Below are 18,468 nucleotides of genomic sequence, written 5' to 3'. Positions count from 1 at the left end.
AGCCCCCTGCCCTGCTGCAGTGCCCTGCTGCCCTCCCACACCACTCACCCTGTTGTACATGTATCTGAGCATGAAGTCCAGCAGGAAGGAGCAGCCCCCTGCCCAGCTGCCCTCCCACACCACTCACCCTGTTGTACATGTATCTGAGCATGAAGTCCAGCAGGAAGGAGCAGCCCCCTGCCCAGCTGCAGTGCCCAGCTGCCCTCCCACACCACTCACCCTGTTGTACATGTATCTGAGCATGAAGTCCAGCAGGAAGGAGCAGCCCCCTGCCCTGCTGCAGTGCCCAGCTGCCCTCCCACACCACTCACCCTGTTGTACATGTATCTGAGCATGAAGTCCAGCAGGAAGGACTTCCCCTTGCGGAAGGCTCCTGCTACAGACACCACCACGATGTTCAGATCTTTGATGTGCTCCTGGAGCAGGATTTTTTCCAAGGCTTCCTCATCCAGCTCAAAGTTGTGATCATCTTCGTGGGCAAGGACGATCTGGATGGGGCGCGGCTTATCCAGCTCCACCTCCTCGTCCGAGTCGGGCAGGGCGTCCTCCTCTTCCTCCTGGTGCTGCTTCCCTGCAAGGGGAGAAGTTCCAACACAGCTGAGCAAGGCAGAGCCAAGGGCAGCAGGCAGTGGAGCCTTGAGATGGGCTTCTCGCTCCCAGAAGGAAGGGGTGGTCTCGGGAGTGCAGGTGTGAGGAGCAGGAGACCAGCAGCAGCTCCCTGGGTTCAGCCGCACGGCCCAGAGGCTGCTCGTCACTGAGTGGCACCTCCAGAGATCACCCAGCCCAACCCCCCCCTGCCACAGCAGGGCCACCTAAGGGCAGGTCACACAGGAACACAGCCAGGAGGGGTTGGAGCCCAGCAGGAAGCACCCTGGAACGCAGCAGTTGCATCCAGCCATGGCAGAGGCCCTGCCAGCACCCACAGCACCTGCCAAGTCACTAACGACTGGCTTTGCATCCCAGACAGCCACCCTCCTCAAGAGGCTGAGGGAGGCTGCTCCAGCGTGCTCTCTTGTGTGGGTGTCATGCAACAGCTGAGTGACCATCAGGAGGTCTTTCCAGTGGCTGCTTCTGACATGTCACCTCACCATCCAGCAGAGAGGGCATGGTGGAAGCCCCATCCCTGGAGGTTTTGGCAGCCAGGCTGGATGTGGCTGTGAGCACCCTGCTGCGGTGCGAGGTGTCCTTTGCTTCCAACTGAGCTGGTCTGGCAAATTTAACCCTGGGGGGGGGGGGGCACAATTTTCAACCCAGCACAGAGGCCCCTCAGCAGTCTTCAAAATACCCAACCTGAGCCTTCACCAGCACAGCTTCAGGCTTTCAGGTTTGCCCAGATAGGAGAAGCCAGCCTCACTGCTCTGGGTCCCATCCTCTGGGGGCTGCTGGAACTTAGCTTCTCATTCCATTCTCATGGGCTGTGCTGAAGGCCTTCAGCTCAGGTGCACACCAAGAGGCTTGGAGAAAGATTCAGTGCTGTCTTCCCCCAGCCTGGGGCACATTGCAGGGAGAGCAGATGAACTAGGCTTGAATTAGATGGAATTAAATGGGGCTGGGGCCAAATCCACATGCCAATCCAGCCAGGTTAAACAGCACCTTCTGCTTTGTGCCCTCAGCTGGGCCCAGGGGCCAGGCTGGAACTACAGACAGCAGAGCTGGTCTGGCCCTGTGTGTCTAGACTCAGCTCCAGGCTCCAGAGGTTGGATCCAGACAGTTCCCACAGTGTGCTCAGTATCAGGCTCCAGGCCTGGCTCAGAGCAAAGCAGAGCACTCAGTCAGCCCAGCCCTGGAGGGGTGATTGTATAATCCTTCTGCCACTGCAGGACACAGCCACCCAGAGTCTCTTGAAGCCAAGCAGCTTTCCAAACAAAGAAAGGAGAGGGGCCTTTTATTGTTAGTTCTTTCCAAACAAGGAGAGTCTCCCTCTCACATGCAGATACCAAGAGCTTACACACAATAAGCCAGTTAAAAGTGTTCTGCACCCCAGGAATTGACTTGGCTCAGAGGGGACAGGACAAGAGAGTCACCTTAGACCCTATGTTCACTTTCCACCAGCTCTGACCAGCAGAAATTGCATGGAGTTGGGTGGATTGGTTGGGGGCAGGTTGGTTTGTTGGCATTCAGACTGGCCAGCCTAGCAGATCTGAAAGCTTCCAAGCTAGGCTAGTTGAGAGGCATCCATGCCCATGGCAGGGAGAAGGGATTCAGAGATCTCTAAGGTCTCTTCCAGCCTAAGCTGTTCTATGATTCCATGATACCCACAGCAAAGACCTCCCCTGCCATGAATCATGCACTTTGGAGGGTGTATGGGAAGCAGGGCAGGGAACTTGATTCATCCAGAAGAGCTGGTTTGGTAACTCCATGCTCGAGCTCCCTTGGAGAGATCTGTGAACCAGCTGGCAATTACCAGGCCAGACACTGCACCAGCCAAGGGAGTCACCTGTGGAACAAGTGCTACTGCATGCCAGAGAAGCACAGAAGTGTCAGGCTTGAAAGGGACCTCAAGGAGCAGCCAGCTCCAACCCCCCTGCCATGGGCAGGGACACCTCACACTGCAGCAGGTTGCTCACAGCCACAGCCAGCCTGGCCTGAAACACCTCCAGGCAGGAGGCTTCCACCACCTCCCTGGGCAGCCTGTGCCAGTGCCTCACCACCCTCATGGGCAAGAACTTCTTCCTGATATCCAGTCTGGATCTCCCCACTTCTAGTTTTGCTCCATTCCCCCCAGTCCTATCACTCCCTGACACCCTCAAAAGTCCCTCCCCAGCTTGCTTGGAGCCCCCTGCAGATCCTGCAAGGCCACAAGGTCTCCTGGGAGCCTTCTCCTCTCCAGCCTGAACACCCCCCAGCTCCCTCAGCCTGTGCTCACAGCAGAGCTGCTCCAGCCCTTGGCTCATCTGTGGCCTCCTCTGGCCTCACTCCAGCAGCTCTGTGTCCTGCTGGGGACACCAGAACTGGAGATGAGGACTCAGCAGAGCAGAGCCCAGGGACAGAATCCACTCCAATATATGCTCCAGCCCTCAGATCCTCTTTGTAGCCCTCCTCTGGACTGGCTTCAACAGTTCCATGTCCTCAGCTGGACTTGCCCCTGAAGCCTGCATTCAGGCCTATTACTGCAGCTGTTCCCTGACCACTCCCTACCCCATTTTGGCTTCTTCCAACCTGAATCTCCCAGTGGAGCAGGTGAACCAGTGCACAGCTCTGCCTGTGCAGCATCACTTCCTGGGGCCAAGAGAGTAGGAGGTACAGGACATCCTGCAGGTCCAGACACAGCAGCAGGCAGACTTGAATGGAAGCACATCATGCCAAGAGCAGTGGCCCTACAAGCTCTTCACTCAGCAGCAACTAGAGCAGGAGGACTACTGACACTCAGCAGCTAAGTATCCAGAACAAGCACCACTTGTTGAAATGCTAAGCCAGATTTCCAGAACAAGAGCCTCTTGTGTGTGGCACAGACAATGCTGCAACTCAACAACCAAATAAATAAGCCATGGCTTAGGAGTGTGAGGTAAAACCAAAAGCTGATTCCTGCTTCCCCTTAAGCACACAGCCAGCAGCTAATGACCTATTTGCCTGCAGTGAGCCTGGATGAGGCACTCAGTGCCATGGGTTAGTTGATGAGATGGTGTTGGGTGATAGGTTGGACTTGATGCTCTCAAAGGTCTTCTCCAACCTGGGTGATTCTGTGTTCTGCCCTGCAAGTTGAGCTGACCTCACTCCCAAGCTATCAAAGTAAGAGAGTCTGCCTTACAGGCAAGTCTCTGCCTTTAAGCACCTTCACTGAAACCAAGTTCCAACAGAGCTACCTTGAACTTTCAACCCAGACACTTGGAGCTTATTAAGCACATCATTCAGACATTCATAGAATGCTTTATGTTGGAAGAGATCTTGAAGCTCATCCAGTTCCAACCCCCCTGCCATGGGCAGGGACACCTCCCACCAGCCCAGCTTGCTCAAGGCCTCATCCAGCCTGGCCTTCAACAGGGTCAGGAAGGAGGGGACAGGCTCTGCTCACTTGCTCCCTGGGACAGGACAAGGAGCAATGGATGTAAGCTGCAGTACAGGAGGTTCCACCTCAACATGAGGAGGAACTTCCAGGCCACTGCATCAGGCTCCCCAGAGAGGTTGTGGAGTCTCCTTCTCTGGAGCCTTTCAAGGCCCATCTGGATGTGTTGCTGTGTGACCTGAGCTAGACTGTATGGCCCTGCTCTGGCAGGGGGGGTTGGACTTGATGATCTCTTTGGGTCCCTTCCAACCCCTGCCATCCTGTGAGCCTGTAAGACAGAGGAGGAGGGAAGAAGAGGAGATGTGTTTAACTCTTTCTGTTCCTCCAGGGATGTTAAGGGGATGGATTTAAAACTGTTCCATAAACAGTGAGCAGAAGCAAGAAGTACCTGAAGCAGCAATTCTGCCAGGGAAGAGGGAGAAGAAGATATTCTGATGACCTAGATACCTATAAAACATCCTAACTAATGGAACCACAGGCCTGCCCACACCTCAGTACTTTTGAGCAGACAGCTTTCCCACAGCTACACAAAACAGCAGTGAGGTGGCACTTTGCATTCCCCAGCTAAGGAGAACAGAAAAAGCTGATGAGAGATTTCATCAGCATGGAGAGGGGAAGGAAAAAAAAGAGAGAGGGGAAAAAAGTCAACCCTCACATTCAGCCATTTTCAACAGATGCTTACAAGTAAGAGAATGCTGATAAGGATAGTCTGCTCAGCAGGTTTGCTGAGGATACCCAACTGGGAGGCTTGGCTGAGACCCCTGAAGGCTGTGAGGCCATGCAGAGACTTGGGCAGGCTGAGAGCTGGGCACAGAGGAACCTACTGAGGCTCAGCAAGGATCAGTGCAGAGTCCTGCAGCTGGGGAGGAAGAATAAACTGCAGCAGGACAGGTTGGGAGGGGATCTGCTGGAGAGAGTCCAAGGGAGGGCTGCAAGGCTGCTGAAGGGCCTGGAGCACTGCCTGGGGAGGAGAGGCTGAGAGCCCTGGGGCTGTTTAGTCTGGAGAGGGGAAGGCTGAGAGGGATCTGATCAATGTCTGTCAATAGCTGAGGGCTGGGGGTCAGGAAGGAAGGGACAGGCTCTGCTCACTGTGCCCTGTGATAGGCCAAGGGGCAATGGATGGAAACTGCAGCACAGGAGGTTCCACCTCAACACGAGGAGGAACTTCTTCCCTGTGAGGGTCCCAGAGCCCTGGAGCAGGCTGCCCAGAGAGGCTGTGGAGTCTCCTTCTCTGGAGCCTTCCCAGCCCTGTCTGGCTGTGCTCCTGTGTGACCTGTGCTGGATTCTATGGTCCTGCTCTGGCAGGGGGCTTGGACTGGATCTTCAGAGGTCCCTTCCAACCCCTAACATCCTGTGAGCCTGTGAAAGATTAAAACAGAAGCAGCAGAAATCTTGACACAGCCTAGTAAGGAAAAAACCCCTATATATATATATATTATATATAATCTAAGGATTGCTCTTCTGAAGGCAAACCATGAACTTAGCAAGAATGATGTTTCTCCACAGCTACAAGGCAAAAGTTGGAGGCCAGGAACACTGACAAAGCATGCTGCTTCCCATCCTTCTTCCACTCTGCCTAAAAACCACAGCTATTATTAGCACCCTCACTGAAGGACCCAACAGGATCTCTACCCACAGGCAGGTTTACTTTTCCAGCCCCCTCAAAGAATGCTGCTTTAGGATATTGTGGCTAAGGCAGATGAAAGCACTAAAAAAGCCTCTTCCTCACCTTTTCTCCCCTTTCTTAACATCCTCCAGGTTCTGGTGGATGGGAACAGGAACACACCAGCTCTGCCAATGCCCTAGCCCAGCAGAGAGTCTGGAAACAAGTGAAAGCTCTCTGTGAACACTGCAAGCTGGCTGGATCCTTGCAGGCCAGACATTTAAATTAGGAAGACTTCTGTTTAAGGTTGTTGCTCACCCAAGAAGACTGAGTCAGTGCTTTCTAATTGGTTTAGGCCATAACTACATTTTTCTCTGCCTTGTATGTATTCCTCAGGTCAGCAGCTGATAATCTGAACAATCTGAACTGAGCCAAGGTTTGGAGTGAAAAGGATCAGGGTGGGAAGCAAGCAAGCAAGCTAAGAGATGCCAACTGCAATTACTTGCTGTTTGATCTTTAGATTAGCAGCCAGAAGAGGTTTAGTCATCTACCTGCAGCTGTAGCATGGCCACAGCAGAGGCCAACAGCAGCAGTGTTGTTGCAGAGGGAGGCATGCCAAAGGGCCAGGCTTCGCACTCCCACTTCCAGGACAGATAAGCTTTCAGTCAGGAACACCAACAAAGGACATGGAGCAAGCCAAAAAGCCTTCTTGTTTTCTGGTAAAAATCAAACCACACTTCTAGGACCTGAAGGGGAGCTACAGAGGGACTGTTTCCAAAGGGCAATGGCTTCAGGGTAGATTTAGATTGGGCATTAAGAACAAGTCCTGCACCAGGAGGATGCTGGAACACTGCAACAGGTTGCCCAGGGAGGGAGTTGAAGCCACATCCCTGGAGGTATTCAAGGTCAGGCTCAACAAGGCCCTGAGCAATGTGATCCAGTGGAAGATGTCCCTGGTGACTGCAGAGGGGTTGATCTGGATGACCTCTGGAGGGCCCTTCCAACCCAAACCATTCTGTGACTCAAGCAATCCGAAGCTGCCAAGCGAAAGCGAACTTTTCATCCCCCCTCCAGGTCACACTCAGCTTCCTACCTCCCTTTGGAAATCCCTGCAGCTAAGAGAGCATTCCACTCAGCTCTGCCAGCAGCAAACTCCCTCCTTCTGTCTTAAGAAAAAAGATCCACCCTCCATTTCAAAGGATAAAAGAACAGCAGAGGGAGAAAATGCCTTTGCAGTAAGAAGTGACCCTCTCTGGCTCACACAGCTGGCAAGAAGCGACACAGCCTCTACCTCCAGACACCTTCATGGAGTAAAGGAATTAAATTCCTCTTCCCTCCACCTTCTCAACTGCTCTTTGAGCAGGTACCAACCACCCTAACCACACCCAGCAGATGAAAGGGAAGCTTGACCAGGGAAAACACCAAGTGTGCCAAGGCAATTAGTGCCCAGCTCTACACAGCTCAGCAACGTGAATCAAAAGGGGGGAAAAAACAGCCCCACAGGAGTCACAGGGAGGGAGAACTGAAACACATCCAAGCAAAAAGCTAACCCCACCCCACTAACAATCACACCCTGCATGTGTGCTCTTTACCTTCCCTGGAGGAACAGCATAGCCAGCAGGTTGAGGAAGGAGATTCTCCCCCTCTGCTCTGCAGAGACCCCACCTGGAGCTCTGTGTCCAGCTCTGGAGCCTCTCTTCTAGGAAGGATCTGGAGGTGCTGGAAGGGGTCCAGAGAAGGGCCAGGAGGGTGAGCAGAGGGCTGGAGAACCTCTCCTATGGAGACAGACTGAGAGTTGGGGTTGTGCAGTCTGGAGAGGAGAAGGCTCCCAGGAGACCTTCTTGTGGCCTTGCAGTATCTGAAGGGGGCTCCAAGAAAGCTGGGGAGGGACTTCTGAGGGTGTCAGGGAGTGATAGGACTGGGGGGGATGGAGCAAAACTAGAAGTGGGGAGATTCAGATTGGATATCAGGAAGAAGTTCTTGCCCCTGAGGGTGGTAAGAGCCTGGCACAGGCTGCCCAGGGAGGTGGTGGAAGCCTGGAGGTTTTTCAGGCCAGGCTGGCTGTGGCTGTGAGCAACCTGCTGCAGTGTGAGGTGTCCCTGCCCATGGCAGCAGGGGGGTTGGGACTGGATGCTCCTTGAGGTCCCTTCCAGCCCTACCAATTCTGATCTTTTTAGACCCTGCTGCTGAGCACAGGGAGAAGGCAGCCAGGGCTGCTCTATCACTTCATCATGCAATTACCCCATACTAATTGGTACAGCAGCTAACCATGGCAATGTACTTTAGTCCCACGTGTAGGCTCCACAGCTCACCAGTCTCTGCCAGGCATCACTGCTGCTGCACACAAGTGCCCTGCTACAGCTCAAAGTCCATTTCTTCTGCCAACAGGACAGCACCAGCACCACTGCCTCTCCCAGGGTGTTCCAGTGGTGCAGCTGAGTACTAACCACCCAGCTTCTCATCCCCCAGCACCCCCACCTTACCTGGAACAAAGGCAAGGCGATGTGCTGCGCACCCCTGCAGGCGCTGAAGCAGCTGCACCGGCACAGCTGAGGGGGAGGCTATCACAGGCTGCTGGACTGGGCACTGGTGCCAAAAGAAACCTTCAGCTCTGCAGCTACAGCCTAGTTAAGCTGGAAAATACTTCTCCACACTCTGGGAACTCACAAGTACAGCTAAGAAGCCTGTCCACGTGGAGACTGACTTAGTGATATGTGAGAACGCTGCAGAGATGGACAGGCAACTGGGCTGTAACTGGATCGGGCTGCCTGCTGCCAAAGGTTTGTCCAGAGCTGAGAGAGTTCAGATTGAGGCTGGGCTGGCCAGCACCTTTGTTAACCTTCACTCAACAGCAAGGTTTCCTTCCTCTGCAAACAGAGGCTCACCTCGGTTTCAGTTCTGTCCATCGCAGGCAGCTGCTTGGAAGACCTCAGGCTTGGCTTAATCCTTCCTGCACTAGAGGATCCTTCCCTTGAGTGCTCCTACTGCATACACTGCAGCTGCTAAGAGCTCTCTCAATCATTAGAAGAATTTTGATTGCAAAAAATCAGCAGCTATGCTGTCACAAGGTTGCTGTAAAAACATCTGCACTTTAGTTGCTCAGTTCCATACAATACAGAACTAACCAGGCTGGAAAAGACCTTCGAGATCATCAAGTCCAAGCTTTCACCCAGCACCATCTAATCAACTAAACCATGGCACTGAGTGTCTCATCCAGGCTCTTTTTAAACACCTCCAGGGATGGTGACTCCACCACCTCCCTGGGCAGCCCAATGAGCACCTTCACATCAGTCCAAACAGCTCAAGACTTCCATGTGTACCTAAACTTCTCCAACACCACTCTCAAACTTGTTACCACAGAAGTCTCAGCCACTGCTAAGCAAAAGAGGCAGCAAATCTCTTTCCAGTGGTGTCCTGTGATGAGACAAGAGGCAGTGGATACAAACCAGAACACAAAGAGTTCCTCCTCAACATGAGGAAAACCTCCTTTCCTATGAGGGTGCTGGAGCCCTGGAACAGGCTGCCCAGAGAGGCTGTGGAGTCTCCTCTGGAGACTTAGGACCCATCTGGATCCATTTCTGTGTGGCCTGCCCAAGGTGATTCTGCTCTGGCAGGGGGATTGGACTCATGATCACTGGAGGTCCCTTCCAGCCCCGACCACTCTGATTCACAGCAGCCAACACAGCATTTCCCAGCACAGCAAAGGTTCTGTGTGCACTAACAGCCATTGGCCAGGCAGGCCTGGTGGTGAGCACAGCATTGAGGACAAGAAGAGAGCAATCCCAAAGGCAAGCCACAGCACCCTTCTGAAAGGAACAAACACAGAGGGAAGCTGGTTAGCACTACTCTTTGTGGTCAAGTTCTCAGGCTAGCCTGAATACATCTAGCCAGTCCAACTGCTTTTCTACAGGACAGCACACCACACCAGAGTGGGGACTACAAATGCTTTCATTGCCATCCTTCCCTTGGGTTGAGAAGGAAGAGTCAAATACAATTGCCCAAAGGCTGTCTGTTTAACATCCCCTCCAAACAACAGTGGTCTTTGTGGATCATACTGTCCTCATCCTGTGGCTCCATCAAGTCTGTCCTTACAGTGCATAGAAGACCAGCACTAGGTTTAGGAGGTGACCCCAAACAGAGATACACAGCAGTGAGCTGCTCTTCTAAAGCTCACAAAACCTTACTCCAGTCGGTTCTAAAGCACTACAGAAATCAGTCAGCTCCAGCTTAGGCTACAGAGCAGCTCTATTTGATACTTGATTAATGGAACAGCAATGTCTGCAAGTCAAAGCACTTAGGCTGAGACTAAGAATAACGTTCAGTCTATCCCGAGCCAACTTCCAGCCTCTCCGAACAAGCAGCAGATTGCATTTGAAGGTTCTTCTCAAACAAGCAGGACTCCTAGCAGCATCTGCAGCTCAAGTGTTTAATTGTTATCAGCTATTTAAATTGGGGGAGGTTGTCTTTTAAATCTCAGAACATAACCTGTGGCAAGTTTTCAGTAGCTGCTTATTCCTACGGTACTGTCAGCTCTAGAAAACAGCCCAGCCCTGTGCCCCAACCCCCACAAGCACTACTCCCTGCCCTCCTCCAAGCAACTTCTGTCCTGACAAATCTGCCACACCAGCAGCACTCAGAAAGACTTCCTTTTAAAGTATTCTTTGCACTGGCTTCCCTCCCTCATCCCTGTGACAAGCTTCAAACTTTGTTGCTTGGAAGAGAAGCGATAGCAGCCCGGAGGGCAGCCCTGAGGTCACGTTTGGAGCCACGCTGCTGGGCAGCACAGTTCCTTAGCATCAGTGCAGAACTGCAAGTCTGCAGGCAGTGGTATCACAGGATTAGGCTGACAGAGGCAGTTAAAATAACTGCACTTAGTCTTCCACTCAGCAGTACTACTCAGAGAAGATAAGAGGTGAGAACAACTTTTCCAAGTACATGCAAAGTATGAGTAGTCCCAGCACGCCAGTACGAGCAGCTGGCACCTTCTCCCACAGGTTTCTACAGTCTTCAGTCCACAATGCACTAGAGGTTGGAAGGGGCCTCCAGAGATCACCCAGGCCAATCCAACCCCCCTGCCAAAGCAGGGGCACCCAGGGTAGTCTGCACAGGAATGCATCCAGGTGGCTTCGGGAAGGCTCCAGAGAAGGAGACTCCACAGCCTCTCTGGGCAGCCTGCTCCAGGCCTCCAGCAGCCTCACACCAAACAACTTTCTCCTCATGTTGAGGTGAAATCTTCTGTGTTCAAGCTTGTAGCTGTTCCTTGGCTTGTTATTGTGTACCACCTGAAAGAGCTTGGCCCCCTCGACACCCACCCCTCACCAGTTGATATACAATGAGCAGATCCCTCTCAGCCTTCTCCTCTCCAGGCTAAACAGCCCCAGGGCTCTCAGCCTCTCTTCACAGCAGAGATGCTCAAGTCCCACAGTCATCCTCATAGTTCTCTGTTGGACTCTCTCCAGCAGGTCTCTGTCTCTCTTGAACTGGGGAGCCCCAAACTGGACACAGTATTCCAGGTGTGGTCTCAGCAGGGCAGAGCAGAGGGGGAGCAGAACCTCCCCAGCCCTGCTGGCCACACTCCTCTTGCTGCACCCCAGGATCCCGTTTGCTCTCTGGGCCCCAAGGGCACACTGCTGTCCCATGCAGGACTTGCTGTCCACCAGCACTCAAAGGTCTTTCCCTGCAGAGCTGCTCTCCAGCAGGGCAGCTCCTAACCTGCCCTGGTGCCTGCTGTTGATCCTCCCCAGATGCAGGACCCTGCCCTTGTCCTTACTGAGCTTCCTGAGGTTTGCCTGCAGGCAGCTCTCACTGGCTGGCAGCACAGCCTGACAGGGGTCAGTCACCTGTTTTGTATCACCAGGAGCCTGCTGAGGGTACTCTCAATCCCTTCATCCAGGTCGTTGATAAAGACATTGGACCCAGCACTGATCCCTGGGGAACACCACTGGCCACAGGCCTCTGAGTTGACTCTGTGCCACTCCAACAACAAAAGCCCTGCTGTCCTTGAACACAGCACACTGCTCAACAACCACTTCAAACATTCCACTGAGACAAATAAAAGATTGTAAATTCAACAGGGCTATCTCTAAGGTGATGGTAGGAAAACCAGAAGTAGTAGTATTTGACACCAATTACAGACTGGGAGCTGATTCTGATCTCACTTGAGCACAGAAACTGCATCAGAGCAAATGAAGTTCTCCTCTCAATTACCCATTTACTGGAGGCTACACTCTCCAGTCCCTGTTTGTCATCTGGACAACATTCTGTTAGCTCAAGTCTTAAACATTGCTGGCTTCCAGGTCTTGGCTCCCCTTTCAGCCCTTTAAGAGAAACCTGCCAAGAGCTGAAGCAGCACACAAACCCCACCCTACCTACATGCAGAACTCTCTGGTATGTAGGGCTGAAAATTTGCTCACTGTCCACACTGACAATGCATTTAGAACAAGGGAATAAAGAAAACACTGGGTGAGCCAGCTCCTTCTCTAGCAAAAGCATCTCAGGATAGCCCTCATACAACACCCAAGACAGGAACCTCACAGAGCTGCCAAGATGCACTCTGTGCCTCCTTACAGCTGAGACAGTCTCTTGTGTCCTCCAGGAGAGCAGGATGATCCTTCAAGCAGAAGCTGGTCTTTCAGAAACCATTCCTGCAGAGGCCCAGAATGACTTGCCTTCCACACAATGTTGCATTCCTCTTAGCTCTGCTAACCAGTTCATCAAGCTGGCCTCCACGAGGTGTTCCAAGCCCCAGCTTACCTGGCTCCTCTCAGCCAACTGCGGTCAGCCCGCCGTGGCCGCTGCGTGGCTCAGCCACATCGTCTCTGCTCTCACACCTTTTGCTTTAAGTTTTTCCAACCTTCAAGGGGAGTCAGCCACTGCTGTAAACCCAGCAGAGTTCTGGGTTCTGTTCTTCTGTTGAATTAAGGGGCAGAGAGAGTCCCTTTGCTCCGCAGACCCTGCTGAGCACAAAGACCACACGAGGTGCAAGCCGGCGGTGCTGTGTGGAGGAGCAATGTCCCCACAGAGCAGCTGGAATTCTCAGAGAGAGACTCCAGATAGCTTTAGGACATGTAAGTGTGTGAGCAACCTGCTGTGGAGGTAATTAAGTGAATTTACCAGCTAGGGCACCAGAGTGGGGCATGCAGACAGCCTCCCAAATGCAAAGCTCCTTGCTGGAGAATTCCAGTTCAACACCAACAGGTAGCTACTTGCCTGGCACGACTTAATACCCTTGATCATCTCCCAGGAACTTGTTTGTACAGCTACAGGATACAAGAGGTGCTGTCATCAAGTCTCAAGGGACAAATTCAGCCACACAAGGATTAACAGAGGGGAGGAAAGACAGAAGTTCAAAATTGCTCAGATTTCAATCCAGGTTTAAGTGTGGAGAGGATCAACTTCCAATTTTGAAGGCCTTCTGAGTTCCTCCAGCTTTGACACCCAGTGAGCACCAAAGAGCAGGCTCAGCAAGGACAAAACAAGTCCTGCAACTACACAAAACATACTAATTTATTTCAGGAATACATAGAAGTTAAAGGCCAGACTAGTTACCAGCACTCTCAGAATGTTAGTCCATGCTACACATTCATTTGCTGCTAGGAATCATAGAATCACAGAACTGTCAGGGCTGGAAGGGACCTCAAGGCTCAGCCAGCTCCAACCCCCCTGCCATGGGCAGGGACACCTCACACTGCAGCAGGTTGCTCACAGCCACAGCCAGCCTGGCCTGAAACACCTCCAGGCAGGAGGCTTCCACCACCTCCCTGGGCAACCTGTGCCAGGGTCCCATTGCTGTTCTTGTCCTAATACACATCCCTCAGCTCTTAAACAGCAAAATTCAGGCTAAGCAACAGTTAGGTACATTTCAAACTGTTTGCTATGGTGTTTGAGATACAAAGCCCAAATCCACAAACCTCTTCATGTAAATCGACTCCCCACACAGCACTAAGGCCTCGAAATCAGCTACAGCAAGAGAGAATTCTCACATCAAGAACCATTCTTCCCAATGCAAGAAAAGTTACTTGCATCTTTCCTCCAGGATATATCAAGGAGTTCAACTTGCTGAACATGTTTGAGGAGACCCAGTCATTCTCCAGGGAAGTGCTCAGAACCAGTGGATATGGCTACTTCGGAAAACTTCCACTCCTTCACTGCCAGCCTGCCTTTGCAGGAGCTTAAAAACACTCTGGAGCTTTGTTCAGACTGCAATGGGCTGGGAGGGAGCCTCCAAGGGCATCCTGTGCAACCCCCTGCACTCAGCAGGGACACCTCCAGCTAGAGCAGGCTGCACAGGGACACAGCCAGGCTCAGCTTCAAGGGCTCCAGGCATGGGGCCTCAAGCCCAGCCCTGGGCAGCCTGTGCCAGTGTCTCCCCACTCTCCTTGGGCACAACTTCCTCCTGAGGGCCAACCTCAAGCTGCCCTGCTCCACTTTCAAACCCTTGCCCCTGGGCCTAGCACTCCAAGCCCTTCTCAACAGTCCCTGCCCAGCCTGCCTGCAGCTCCCCTGCAGATCCTGAACTGCAGCTCTGAGGTCTCCCTGGAGCCTTCTCCTCTCCAGGCTGAACAGCCCCAGCTCTCCCAGCCTGTCCCCACAGCAGAGGTTCTGCAGCCCCCTGAGCATCTTTGTGGCCTCCTCTGCACCCTCTCCATCAGCTCCAGGTCTCTCTTGTGTTGGGGGCCCCAAGCTGGACACAGCCCTGCAGGTGAGGTCTCCCCAGAGCAGAGGGGCAGGATCCCCTCTCTCCAGCTCTGGCCACACTGCTCTGGATGCAGCCCAGGCTGCCCTTGGCCTCCTGTGCTGCCAGTGCCCACTGCTGGCTCCTGTCCAGCTTCTCCCCCAAGTCCTTCTCTGCAGGGCTGGTCTCTATCTTGTCATCTGTTCACCTTAGACAGTTGAGATTAATGAGAAAAACCTTAAAAACACTAGTGATTGGCACAGTTCAGTTTGAGAACTCACTGCTCTGAAGTGGCAGGCCATAAATCCCACTGTGGGCCACTGCATGCAGCACCAGGGAAAACAACTCAGTAGAGTTTCCAACTCCCTATTCAACCAGGCCAGAAAATCCCAACCCACCCCCAGAACAGGGCCTGCTGCTGGCTGCAGTGCAGGAACAAAGGCAACTTCAAATGAGCTTGTCTATGTAAGGTGAAGTTTAAGTGAAACTTGGCAGGTTTCCTTAAAAGTGTCCTTGGAACAGTTCGAAACTTTGAGAGCCTGTGCCCAGATCTCCCAACAACAGGCACCGAGATAACACTAGTTTTATCACAGCACTGAAGTCAAACCCACAGCCCAGCTTGTGCTGGAGATTAACAACACTGCAGCTCACCACCAAAACAAGACCACCACAGAATCTTGTTGACCTGCCTTGCCATCTGCTTCTGAAGTTGGACCCAACTCAAAAGTCAGAGAGGATATGATACCAGCCACCAGGAGAGGAGTGCTCTTTTGCTGCCCTGGAGGAAAAACCCCCCAGCCCTCCTACAGAGTTGCTCTTATCCTGCCCAGCAGCTTGAGGCAGTGTCTCTGGTCTGACTAGGACAAGAAAACAATCTCTCACCTCACAGAGGTCTTGCTCCTGTCAGTGGTGCTTTATTAGTACAGTCAGTAAGCAAACACTAATCACTGATACTTACAGAATCACAGAATTGCCAGGGTTGGAAGGCACCCCAAGGAGCAGCCAGTTCCAACCCCCCTGCCATGGGCAGGGACACCTCACACTGCAGCAGGTTGCTCACAGCCACAGCCAGCCTGGCCTGAAAAACCTCCAGGCAGGAGGCTTCCACCACCTCCCTGGGCAACCTGTGCCAGGCTCTCACCACCCTCATGGGCAAGAACTTCTTCCTGACATCCAATCTGAATCTCCCCACTTCTACTTTTGCTCCATTCCCCCCAGTCCTATCACTCCCTGACACCCTCAGAAGTCCCTCCCCAGCTTTCTTGGAGCCCCCTGCAGATCCTGCAAGGCCACAAGAAGGTCTCCTGGGAGCCTTCTCCTCTCCAGCCTGAACAACCCCAACTCTCTCAGTCTGTCTCCACAGCAGAGGAGCTCCAACCTCACAGCCCTTCTCTGGACATCTTCCAGCAGAAGCCAGGGACTACTGTTGGCACAAGGTATCCAAGAAGCATCAGCACTCCTTCAAGACCTGCTCAAGTACTCCTCCTGTTCATCCCACCTAGCTGCTTGGCCTAGGAAAGACTGTTGCAGTTAAAGGAACGCTTTCAGGGCTAGCACCTAGAAAGGTTGGCCCAGATGCTGCTCGGGGCCCCTTCCAACCTGGCATTCTGTGTGAGGGCTTTCATGCCAGTTCAAGCAAAACTGCTGTGTGCTAGATTTCAGAGATGCCCTTAAAAACTGCAAACAGCTGAGCATGAAGAGGAGGAGACAGCCTTCCTCAGCCCCACTCCCTGCTTCCAAAAGAGCTCCAAGTTGAAACACCACAGAACCACCACTGTTATCTGAGGAGAAGTGTCATTATTGACTTTAGGCTAAGCCAGAACAGAGAGAGCTATTAAGCAACACTCAGTCAAGGTACAGCAGGAGTTACAGGCATCTCCTGTTACACTTCTCCTCTTGTAATCATGCCACGCTACCGCTCTGCTCCCCCTTTCACCGTACAGAAAGCTCTTCTGCAGGCAGGCACAGATCATCCCCAGCTGCACACATAGCCCCTATCAACCAAGCTGTACCACGCCTAAAGCCAGTCAGTAACAGTAACACCGACACGTTTCTACCCCCCAGTGATGACACAGCTACCTTAAAGGCCATTTATTACAGCGTTTATTTATGACTCTGAGAAAGTTATGCAACAATCTAAGACTTTGAGATCATTAAACTACGGAGTGGGAGTCATACACAGAACCGTCCAAGAGAGCTGAGCAGCGCTGAGGGGCGAAGCAAAGCAGCATAACATCCTGAACTTCAATCTCTAGACTGTGACTCAAAAACCACAGTGCTGTAAAGAGCAATCAAACATTTCTACCTGCTCAGCAGCGTTGCCCTTTCCTCCCCCTAAACAACAGAAGTCAGCAGAGTGGCCACTCTGCACCTGCCAGGTGGTCATGCAGTTAGATTTCCCAGTCTCTAGCTGGCAAGCAAATGAAGCAACTCAAAGCAAGGGTGGTGGAGTGAGGTTCATCGCATGGTGTAGGTGGGAAGGGACCTTAAAAACCATCTGGTTCCAACCCCCCTGCCATAGCCAGGGACACCTTCTACTGCTACAGGCCTCATCCAACCTGGCCTTGAGCACCTCCAAGGAGGAGGCAGCCACAGCCTCCCTGGGCAACCTGCGCCAGTGTCTCCCCACCCTCACTGGAAAGAATGTCTTCCTCACCTCCAGTCTCAATCTGCCCTCCTCAAGACGGGGGTGGGTCTCTCGTCCCAGGTAGCAAGCAACAGGGACAAGAGGAACTGGCTCAAGTTGCAACAGAGGAGGTTTAGGTTGGACTCTGGGAAATGTTGCTTCCCTGAGAGGGTTCTGTCCAGCCCTGGAAGAGGCTGCCCAGGGCAGCCGTGGAGTCACTCTCCGCGGAGAGATCAAAAAGCATTGCCTCGGTTTTGTGTAATCGTGTTCAGTTCAACTGCTCTGCTTCCAAACGGAGTGAGAGTTACACAACAACTACGTTAAAACACTTCGGTGTTTCAGGGCAGTGCTCAAACCCACACGCCATTCCATTTCGCCAGCCCAGCCCTCTACAGTCCCAGGTCCCCCTACACACCCAGCAGGCCAGAGACAGAGAGGGGGGGACCAGCTCTCAGCTTTTAAGCCGTTCTTGAGAAATAACCATCTTAAAACACCCCACACTGCGCAGGCTCCAGCACAGCCCAGGCGAAACATCGAGCCAGAGACATGTCCCATCACCACCAGAGGATCTATTACAAGCAAGAGCAGCCCTGACGGCGGAGCGCAGCGGGTCCGTACGGGGGACAGGCCAACCCGGATTAGCCCTCTCCTTCCATGCGCTGCCAGGCGCTGCTCCCCTCCAAGGAGGCTGGCGCCCTGCGGGCTCCGGCCCCGGCAGCCTGCCAAGCCAGCGCTCCGCGGCCTGAGGACCCCTCCGCGCGGCGCCGCCGCACGCCGGCCCGCACCCCCTGCTCCTCGCACGACACGGCCGGGGGCCTACGGCCGAGCGGCCTGCCCGCGCCGCACACCGAAATAAGGTCACGGGCCGCCGGCCCCCCGGGCCGCGCTCCACGCCCGCCCCCGCTGCGGAACGGGCCGCCGGCCGCACGGCGGGAGGCCCCGGCTGCGCAGGGAGAACGCGGTGACCCCGCGCCGCCGCGACCCGGCGCGCCGAGCCCGGGGGCGCTCCGCGCCGACTCCCCCGCCGCCCCTCGAGGACAGGCGTGGGTGCCGGCGGCCGCCCCCGCCATTTTGAGGTAGGGGGAAAGATACCGGGGCCTCCCCCGGCACCTCCACGCCGCCCGGTCCCGCCGCCCGCCCGGCGCCGCGCTTCGGCAGGGACCCGGCGGGCAGCGCCGCCGCCGGCACGCCGCCGCGGTCGAGCGGCGGGGGGTGGGTGGGGGGGGTGGGGAAGGCGTTACCTGGCGGGTCGGGCCGGTGGCGGGCCGGACCCGCGCGCCGCGCCGCGTCCCTGGCCGCCATCTTGTCCGGGTTTAAAATTAACTCGCCGTGACGTCAGAGCTCCGCCGCCAGACCTTTCTCACCCGCCGGCGGCGCGGGGCACGGCGGGGCGGGGCGCGGCGGGGCGGGGCACGGCGGGGCGGGGCGGGGCACGGCGGGGCGGGCCCGCTCCTAGCGCCGCCCGCTGCCCGCCGCCGCCGCCGCGCATGCGCCGCCGCTCCCCGCCGCCGGCGCGCCGGAGCTGCTGGGGACCTCGCCTCAGGGCTCCGTGTCCCTTGGGC

The 18,468-nt window shown here is 54.3% G+C and overlaps 1 protein-coding gene across 1 annotated transcript in view; it reads right to left on the bottom strand.

Annotated features, from left to right (window-relative positions):
- Nucleotides 1-18,233, bottom strand: part of ATL2 (atlastin GTPase 2) — a 42,007-nt gene extending 23,774 nt beyond the window's left edge. Inside the window, exons 1-2 of the mRNA XM_054177296.1 lie at nucleotides 18,148-18,233; nucleotides 312-571 (exon numbers count right to left, since the gene is read on the bottom strand). Coding sequence (XP_054033271.1) covers nucleotides 312-571; nucleotides 18,148-18,208 — 321 coding nt within the window. The 5' untranslated portion in view covers nucleotides 18,209-18,233. The remainder of the gene's footprint in view (nucleotides 1-311; nucleotides 572-18,147) is intronic.
- Nucleotides 18,234-18,468: the final 235 nt, after the last annotated feature.

The sequence above is a fragment of the Dryobates pubescens genome, chromosome 39, assembly GCF_014839835.1.
Source record: "Dryobates pubescens isolate bDryPub1 chromosome 39, bDryPub1.pri, whole genome shotgun sequence".
Classification (NCBI taxonomy): Eukaryota; Metazoa; Chordata; class Aves; order Piciformes; family Picidae; genus Dryobates; species Dryobates pubescens.
Note: the sequence above shows the minus strand (reverse complement) of the source record. Positions and strands in the feature narration are given on the sequence as shown.